Source organism: Pyrus communis, chromosome 11 (genome assembly GCF_963583255.1).
Source record: "Pyrus communis chromosome 11, drPyrComm1.1, whole genome shotgun sequence".
NCBI classification, from domain to species: domain Eukaryota; kingdom Viridiplantae; phylum Streptophyta; class Magnoliopsida; order Rosales; family Rosaceae; genus Pyrus; species Pyrus communis.
The window spans coordinates 1,530,163-1,538,979 of NC_084813.1; the positions used below are offsets into that span (position 1 = coordinate 1,530,163).

At 34.8% G+C, this 8,817-nt stretch overlaps 1 protein-coding gene across 1 annotated transcript; it reads left to right on the forward strand.

Annotated features, from left to right (window-relative positions):
* The first annotated feature begins 3,499 nt into the window (after nucleotides 1-3,499).
* Nucleotides 3,500-6,359, forward strand: LOC137708212 (probable serine/threonine-protein kinase PBL7). The gene is made up of 6 exons (XM_068447235.1): nucleotides 3,500-3,771; nucleotides 4,124-4,362; nucleotides 4,662-4,800; nucleotides 5,227-5,488; nucleotides 5,628-5,760; nucleotides 5,921-6,359. The coding sequence occupies exons 1-6, from the start codon at nucleotides 3,618-3,620 to the stop codon at nucleotides 6,191-6,193; spliced, it is 1,200 nt and encodes a 399-aa protein (XP_068303336.1). The 5' UTR covers nucleotides 3,500-3,617; the 3' UTR covers nucleotides 6,194-6,359.
* Nucleotides 6,360-8,817: the final 2,458 nt, after the last annotated feature.

Sequence of the window (8,817 nt, forward strand, 5' to 3'; positions counted from 1 at the left end):
CTACGAACTTTCTTTTTGACAAGAAATATTTTTTGCTCACTGCCCCTAAGTGGATGTGATGCCCATCACTCTGTTGAGTATTGTTAGATGAGTTTAAATTGTCAGAGTTGTGTAGTAGGGTTGAATCAAAATCATTTAACGGTAATCAGTAAGGTGGTGAGCATCACCACCACTTAAAGTTGGTGAGCGAAATGCGCTCATTACAAGGCCGAATAATTTTGGTATTAAATGTGTTCATTTAGACAAGTCTGAATGGTTGGGTAGATAATTTAGTTGTTTATTATTAGCTAAAGATCATATCTAGAAAAGTTTATTTGATTTTGGACCGTTAGCTTGGGACAAACTAATTAGCGTTTAATTTCTTTATTATGAACTATCAATTTATTTGATTCATATGAAAGCTTAAATAGTCTGGACTCTGTATATTGTAAGAGGTTTTTCACAACAAAATAAAAAAGAACTTTATAAGTTTCAAATTTTGACAGTTGTCCAGTGAATGTCGACATTTCGTCATGTAAGGACGAATGATAATTAACTGTTGATAAATTTTTACTTAAAATTATCGTTCTATAGTTCGACACATATCAATTAATCAGAATAAAAACTCATACCAACTAAATGAAGACACGAAGTAGCGTTGTTTTGATGAGATCATTTTAATTAAAAAACAGTATAGTGAACATGGAATGTGGACAGCTGCCAAGAGTGCATGGCGAGAAACATTTCATCAAGTACTTGATGGGCAACATGGATTGCACCCCAACCTTCCACATGGTCACCGGAAGAGCGACCCAACCATTTTTCTAGCCTTCACGAGGTCGCATGACCTCTGGTTCCTGATTACCTTGTCCTCCAGGAGAATACGACCAAAAAAGCAAAAGTTTTATTTTAATAATTTTGCCATTTCACTTTCGCATTTCCTTCTCCTTAGTTCGTACATTAATGAATGCAAGGGCTGAATGCCCAATCTTCCTGTTATGCTCGTATAGTTTGTCTTCACGTGGAGGCTCTCTTAAAAGTAGGAATCTTTCTGTCATCTTTTGAATAGATACACATCTACATTCAGTCTCGAAATAGGCCTTACTCAATGCTTGAATGCGCAAAGCCGAAACTCAAGGCAGGGCAGATAACCTTCTAACTGAGGCCAATAGATATCCTATTTTTCAGATTTCTAGCTAGCTCTCAATCATGCCTTCCCAGAAAAAAAGATGCATGATGTGTTGTTTTGGTCCGGAAGAAGAGGTTTGGATCATTAGAACTGGCATCTGTCCGTTGGATCAATTGCTGTGTGAGGGTGTTCGTAGATCAGAGCTGGCATCGCTTGGAAAGTCATGTTTTTTGCACATATTTTATAATGTTGACATGAGAATTAACATTAAACTGTGAGATAGCAGAGAATGTTGAAAAATATTAGTATTTTATGGTTATTTGATTATGAGAGGTTTAACAAAACACTTCTGGTACTGTTCACTTTTAACGAAAAACCACATTTGTACATTTCCCTGGTACTATTCACTATACCTTTAAAAAGAGCTTTTCATTAAAAAGGAAATTTTTTTTGAATTTTTCGTTAGTTTCCTTTTGATTATTTGGGTTTACTCGTTGTTTAATATATGGGCCTAGCCCATACAAATTGGATTTTCTAGATTTTGCTCTCTATAAATATAGCTTATAGTTTATTATGAATGATAAGTTAATCTTGATGTAACCTTTAGAGATTTTGTAGCCGTTAGGCATTCTTGTTTATTTAATAATAATATTATTATCACGTAGTCTTGCTCTGATATTCAATTAGAATTCATAAAGAATTTTATTTTGAAAAAAATCACACTTTAAAACAAATCTCTTTAGCATTTTTCTTTAACTTATAGGCAATCAAGCTGAAGGACGGAAGGGACACATTATTCCAGACAAATAACGTACTCTCGTAAAAGTAAAATGGCCAAAATACCTTAGATATTTTGTCTTCAGCTGAGGTTTTTACTTTATCATATGATCTGATGGGTGGGAAGACTGGACAGTCAAAGCAATTATTCATTATTCATGAAAGGTTTAATAAAACACTTTTATTGTTCATTTTTAACAAAAAATTATATATTATATCTTTTTTTGATATTATTTATTATAATTTTAAAAATAATTTTTCATTAAAAGAGAAATTTTTTTAAATTTTTCGTTAGTTTTCCTATTATTTATGATCAAATAAGAGCCCTATGCTTTTTGCAAGTATTAAACTAATAAAAACGACCAAGGCTTTGGCCCCTTAAGGGCTCCACCTCAATTCACTAAGCGGCCGATTCTTAGAATTTGTGTTTATAATTAAAATTGTTCATGTTATCAATCTCTTTGTAAAGATTATTTTTGAAATTTTTTTAATTAAAATTAAGATTATTTAGTTAATTAATTCAAACTAATAAATAGACGGTTTTTACTACTTTTATTGCAGACACACATAAATTTTATAAACAACCATTGAATATCGTCTTTTATGTTTTATTATTTTTGCTTGTCAGGTGCTTGCAAGATTTTAACAATGTGGGCTTGACATGTCTACAGAAAAAGAAAATTTGTGGTTAAAAGTTTGGTAAATCATTGTTTTGCTTTAAATCTCGAAAATCATTATTTTGATAATCTTCTTTTTGTTCAAATGGTTTTTTCCGTACTCGATTTGAGATGTCCAGTCGTACACTTTTCAATTATCATTGTTTAATTTTGTTTGGGCTCTAAGCCCCGTTTTCAACCGAAAAATAATAATTGATGTTCAAATGGCGATAACTAATAAGAAAATGTCAAGGTGAAAACAAAGCCAAACATAAACAAATCAAATTAATTGGAATTTGGTCCTCTTTGGTCCAATACTACACATTCCAGTGTCAAATAATTTGTTTTTGAACTGTTTAAACAGGTTTTTTCCCTTCTTATAGTTTATAACGGTACGTTCGGAAATCGTTTTAAATATTTTTATTTAAAATTAAACATGACCAGTACTTGACGAGAACTGACCGTATGATGTATAATGAACATAAACGATTTGAGGATCCTCAGAATCCTCACAAAGAGGACTATGAGAGACCCTCATTCCTTTAAGGACCTGTCTTCTTTGCCCTCCCACTTCCCTTACACTTTCATCCCTATCTATTTGTGCGTTCATGGTTAAACCACTTCAACATTTTATATTACTATTTTTTTTTTTGTCTTATTATCTCTATAAAAAAATTAATATAAAATACTGATATAACTTAACAGTAATCGCATAAAATAAAAGAGAATGAGAGTATATAGAAAATAGAAGGACAATGAAGCCGGGTCCTTACTTTAAATCTTATAGACGGTATATGTTAAAAAAAAAAATCTTATAAACTATTAAATAAATAAAAATAAATAAGAATAAAAAAAAGAAAGTGCATTAATTACAATGGTGCAATTCCAAACTATTATAATAATTGCACTGTTTTCCGCGCCACAACTCAAGAAAAATACAAAGACGAGAGAGAGAGAGAGAGAGAGAGAGAGAGAGACTTCAAAGCTTCAATGCGAGATTCTTCCATCTCCACTGACTTGTATTGGGGATAGGGTTAGGGTTAGGTTTGCCCGGTTTGAAATTTATCTGCAGACAGATGGAGTCGGAGGAAGAGTACAGAAGGAAGGAGCGCATGGCATTGTTGGTGATTGTGGTGCTTGCTTCACTGTCCGTCGCTTCATTACTCGTCGCCTTCAGCTACTACTGCTACGTCCGCAACAAGGTCGCCAAGCGCCTCCAGAACCACAAGGGTGAGAACACTACTCTCTGTTTGTTTGCTCAGAAAATGCATGAAAGTGAAAGAAAAAAACCAGAAATTTCTTCGTTTTAAACATTTTTTTAGTGCTGATTTCTGGGTAGGAGTTGAATTTTTTGTTTATAAGAGTTTTTGAGGTCACCCAGTTAATTACATTTGAAATTTTGTTAAGGAAACACTCGTTAATTTGATAATTTCTGTTGGGTTTGGTGTGGAAACTTAAATTTAAGGACATAAGGGCAAAAAGTTTGAGTCTTTGTTCTATAATTGTGTTGGATTAAAATTGGGATTTGTCAATTGGGGATAGACTGTTTTTTGATCTGTGGTTTAATTCTGTTTGTTTGAAGGGTCTGACCCTGAGAACAAAGGTGGTTTTTCAAATTTGCAAGTTGCTTCCAATAAAGGACTTCAGGTCTTCACATTCAAGCAACTACATTCCGCAACTGGTGGTTTCAGCAAGTCAAATGTCGTTGGCAAAGGCAGCTTTGGGTTAGTGTACCGAGGTGTTCTCCATGATGGGAGGAAAGTTGCGGTTAAGTTTATGGACGAAGCAGGAAAGCAGGGAGCAGAGGAATTCAAAATGGAGGTTTGAATCTTAGTCTACATCATGTTTACTTTGGCTCTGTTAGGTTCTGCGAGTGGGAGAAAATGGTTGAAGTTCACAGTTCTGTCTTTGTCCCTTGTAAGATGAACAAATAGCTCACCTGAAGCAAAGGATTTTGGTAGAATTTGGTTCAAATGATAGCTCATATTCTCATACCCAAGCCACTGAATGATGCAATTAGTTTTTATTTCCTCACTTATCCGTCAGCAATAGCTGAAAAATTAAATTAGCTTTGCAGGTCGTTTGTAATTGATCATTGATTGGTTGATAATTAAACGCAGGTGGAATTGTTAAGTAGGCTGTGCTCTCCATATTTGCTGGCACTACTTGGGTATTGCTCAGATAACAGTAGTCATAAGTTGCTGGTGTATGAATTCATGGCAAACGGTGGTTTGCAGGAACATTTGTATCCTGTCAATGGTGAGCATAACGTGTCTGGTAGCTCTTTTTTTTTTTTTTTTCCTTTCCAAATCCTTCTTGTTTCCTTCTTGTATCTGATGTCGTATGTTTGTTTGGGCATAGAAAGATATAATGAACACCCACTTTACTTTGCAATTTATATCGTATGGTCATATTTCATCTTTATTATGTGAGTTAAGTCTAAGCTTGGTCTTTCCTACTCGCATTATTTCCTCTACATTCCCCTCCCTCTCTCTTTCTAATCATTACGTTTCTGTTCCTGTCTGTGTGTGCTTGTGTTTATGTTTGAGAAAACTTGCTGAACTTACATTTCTTTGTTTGCGTATTACAGTTACGCAGAGTTTTTGTGTGGTTTTAATTGTCCTGGTCACAAACAGTTGCTTTCTGAATGTCTGTTGGATTAACCACTTGGGTTCATTTCTGCAGGTTCTAACGCTCTCTCCTTTAAGTTAGACTGGGAAACCCGGTTGAGAATAGCTCTTGAAGCTGCGAAGGGTTTGGAGTATCTCCATGAACATGTCAGTCCTCCTGTGATTCACAGAGATTTTAAGAGCAGCAACATTCTCTTGGATAAAAACTTTCATGCCAAAGTTTCTGATTTCGGATTGGCCAAGCTGCTTGGATCTGATAAAGCTGGTGATTACGTTTCCACCAGAGTATTGGGTACACAGGGATATATTGCCCCCGAGTAAGCACTTTGAAACTTTTAGCTGCAATGTGCATATTGGTTGATTTGTACCGTAAGAACTACCCTTTGTTGAATTCCCATCATATTTTGAAATATTTTCCATGGAATAGCAGCTTTTATTAATTCGGTTGCAATCCAGGTATGCATTAACAGGGCATTTGACAACTAAATCAGATGTTTACAGCTATGGGGTTGTGCTTTTGGAGTTGCTTACAGGCAGAGTTCCAGTTGATATGAAGAGACCTTCTGGCGAGGGTGTTCTTGTTTCTTGGGTGGGTTTCCTAGGTCTATTTTCAGTTCTTGCAATGGAATTACTCTTTACCCATTTCATTCTTTGATTCATCCCATCTTTTACCTGGCATTGTTTCCTTCACAGTATTTTCCCGTACTTAAGATTTCTTTTTTGTTTCTTTTAAACATTCTATACTGTAGGCTTTGCCCCAGCTGACAGATAGGGAGCAGGTTGTAGAAATCATGGATCCTGCATTGGAGGGTCAGTACTCAATGAAGGAGGTCATTCAGGTGGCAGCAATTGCTGCAATGTGCGTGCAACCAGAAGCCGATTACAGGCCGCTGATGGCAGATGTTGTGCAATCACTGGTACCACTTGTGAAGATTCACAGGTCAACTTCGAAGGTAGGCAGCTCTTCTAGTTTTCATGCTACAACGTCACCTACGGTGCAGATTAGTAAAGCAAGTCTATGAAAGTAATTGAAGACACGCATAAATCATCCCCTGAAGGTGGTTCCTAAGGTAGCTAAGATTAGATTTTGTGTAATCTCATTATCAGTCCTGTAAGTTTTTTTGTAGTCTCTGCTAATTTGATCGAGGAAGAACGTAGATTGAAGTAAATAGAATGTCATCCGAATTATGAACCTAGCTAGCAGACATGGTCGACTTAAGAAGGCTCCTTATGTAGTGGATGATTAAAAATCTCTCTCTCTCTCTCTCTCTCTCTCTCTCATGATTTCTGTGTTTCCATTTTCTTTCTTTGGAGTTCTTGGTCTAATATGATGATGACACGCAGTTTATGAGGTTTTGACTTTACTGAACTGTGCCGGAAAGATGGCTGGGAAGCCATTTTTCTTATGCAGTATGGAGGAAGAAACTAGAGGCAGGTCTCCCTTACGACCTGCACTCCACCCTTATTAACGTATCCTCCAACTTTCGATTAACCTCATTAAATTGTTTTTTTTATGCTAAATAACGACACTAAACGCCCAAAAAGTGAAACTAAACAGCAAAACATCACGAGGTCTAGAAATCTCTCAACAGCGTTTGACACCAAGAGATGACGGCAAGAGGCAGCCACTGTGTTGTAGCCAAAGGCTATTGGAGCCATATTTTTGGTCATAGGAGTCCTATTTAAGTATTTTGGCTTCGAATAACTCCAAACATTCCAATCACATGTGTCGGTGCCTCATGTCAAATAGGCCTCTAAGAAAGTGATTTTGTGCATGTCTTCCCTCTTGTAACGCGATTTGTAGAGAAAAGCATTTTTGTCGTTATCTTGCTTCAATAAAGGCCATCTTCTTGATTGATGATGAGATTTCATTGGGAGTGTCAAATTTGTTTTTCTTCTAATACATACGATATTATCTATATTAAGACCATCTTCAATCTTTAAAGATAAAGTTTAAAAATTTAAGGTATAATTTAAAAATTATTTTTCTCTTCTAACCATTATGACTTAAAATTTTAGCTTGAGATTATTAAATGATGATTTTAGATTAATTTTTTTTTTCGGTAACTTTTTTTAAAAATAAAATTTATGTAGATAATCTTAATTTATTTTTATGAACATTTTAATCTAAAAATATTTAAATTCCGATAAGTAATTAAAAATTATACAAATATGTAGATATTTATAAAGTTTTAAGTGAAATTTGATTTAAATAATTTTCTTAAATTATTTTAGACATTAGATTTAAGATGTTTTTTGATATGGGTCCAAAGTAACGAAAAAATTGGACCTATTTCAAAAATCAAAAGTCACTAAAAATTGGAACTATTTCAAAAAATATCCTATAAAATTGGACCTATTTCAGATTTTTCCTAGATTTTAATATTGGGCCATCGTATCTTTTTTTTAACCATTTGATCTCATTTGATTTCAGCCATTAGATATAAGTAGAAAACTAAAAAATGTGTGAAATATGATAGTTTTGTGGGTTCAGAATAAGTTAAGTCAAGCTTTTATTCTTGGGAGAATCTAGTCCAAAGATATATTTTTCCCCCAAAGCTTATTTTAGCCAAATGGTTGGAGATGGTTTGAGGGGGGTTTTAAAGCTTATATTTTAAGTTTTATCCCATGAATTAGAGATGGTCTAAGAGTTGGGGGAGCGGGCAAAATCTCATAGTGGGCTAGCCATAATAATTTGATTTGAATTCATCTTTGTTGAGAATCAAACTTAAGATCTCTCACTTATAAGTGAAGAGGAATACCATTAGACCGTAGTACTAAGTGGCTGGGCGTGCCAAATTATGTACGCTATTTTTTGGAAAAGCCCAGGCAAACATTTCAGTCTCTTTTGGATTTAGGATGCGTGGGCGTACTATCACCGAATTGAGAGATTTTTCAATGTACCTAGAACATTGGGTGATATATCATGTGTCATTATACAGGTGATGAGACACTTAAAAAACAAAATTTTCCTCCACTTATATAATGACACGTGGTGGTATTCATATTCCGGGCACACACACAAAATAAAAAAAATAATAAAAAAAAAAAAATCTCTACCAGATCGTGTCTTGGTCTACATGAAAAGATGTGAGTGGATGAGTTAATTACACATTGATCCCTTCATGTGGCCGAACAAACAACCTCCTCTAGGACTGGTTATTTTTCAAGCATTGGGATAAAACCTTGAAGGACATCCAAGAAACGGTAAAAGATTGAAGTATCCTTGTGGAGGATACTAGTATAAATTGAATTGAAATGAAACTGAAGAACAATATATAAATTTCATGCGAACAAAATGATAGCGTTAAACGAAATGAAATTTGAATTAAAATTAGTGCTTAATTCCTCTTTCATTTAACTGTTGTTCAAACTATTGCATTAACATCATGTTCATTTCGTCATATTTTGCCTTGAATGCACTTATATGCAATTAAGCACATTGTCACAGTTACGATCAAGTTGATCAATCACATAATTAAATGGCCGAATTGGAGCGTTCTCTTTAACTAGGCCTCCCAACTATTCATCACCAACAATCATTGGGCCTAACTTGGTGCGGCCTAACTCATCGTGACGCAACTTGGTGACATTTAACTCATCACAACCTAACTTAATCGTAGCAATGCCTAACATAAAATTAAGG

What these genes read in the sequence shown, in the direction of transcription:
- LOC137708212 (XM_068447235.1), top strand. Translation starts at nt 3,618, where the DNA reads ATGGAGTCGGAGGAAGAGTACAGAAGGAAGGAGCGCATGGCATTGTTG. An exon ending in CAGAGGAATTCAAAATGGAG is followed by an intron (nt 4,363 to 4,661) that starts GTTTGAATCTTA and finishes AATTAAACGCAG; the next exon opens with GTGGAATTGTTAAGTAGGCT. An exon ending in ACATTTGTATCCTGTCAATG is followed by an intron (nt 4,801 to 5,226) that starts GTGAGCATAACG and finishes TCATTTCTGCAG; the next exon opens with GTTCTAACGCTCTCTCCTTT.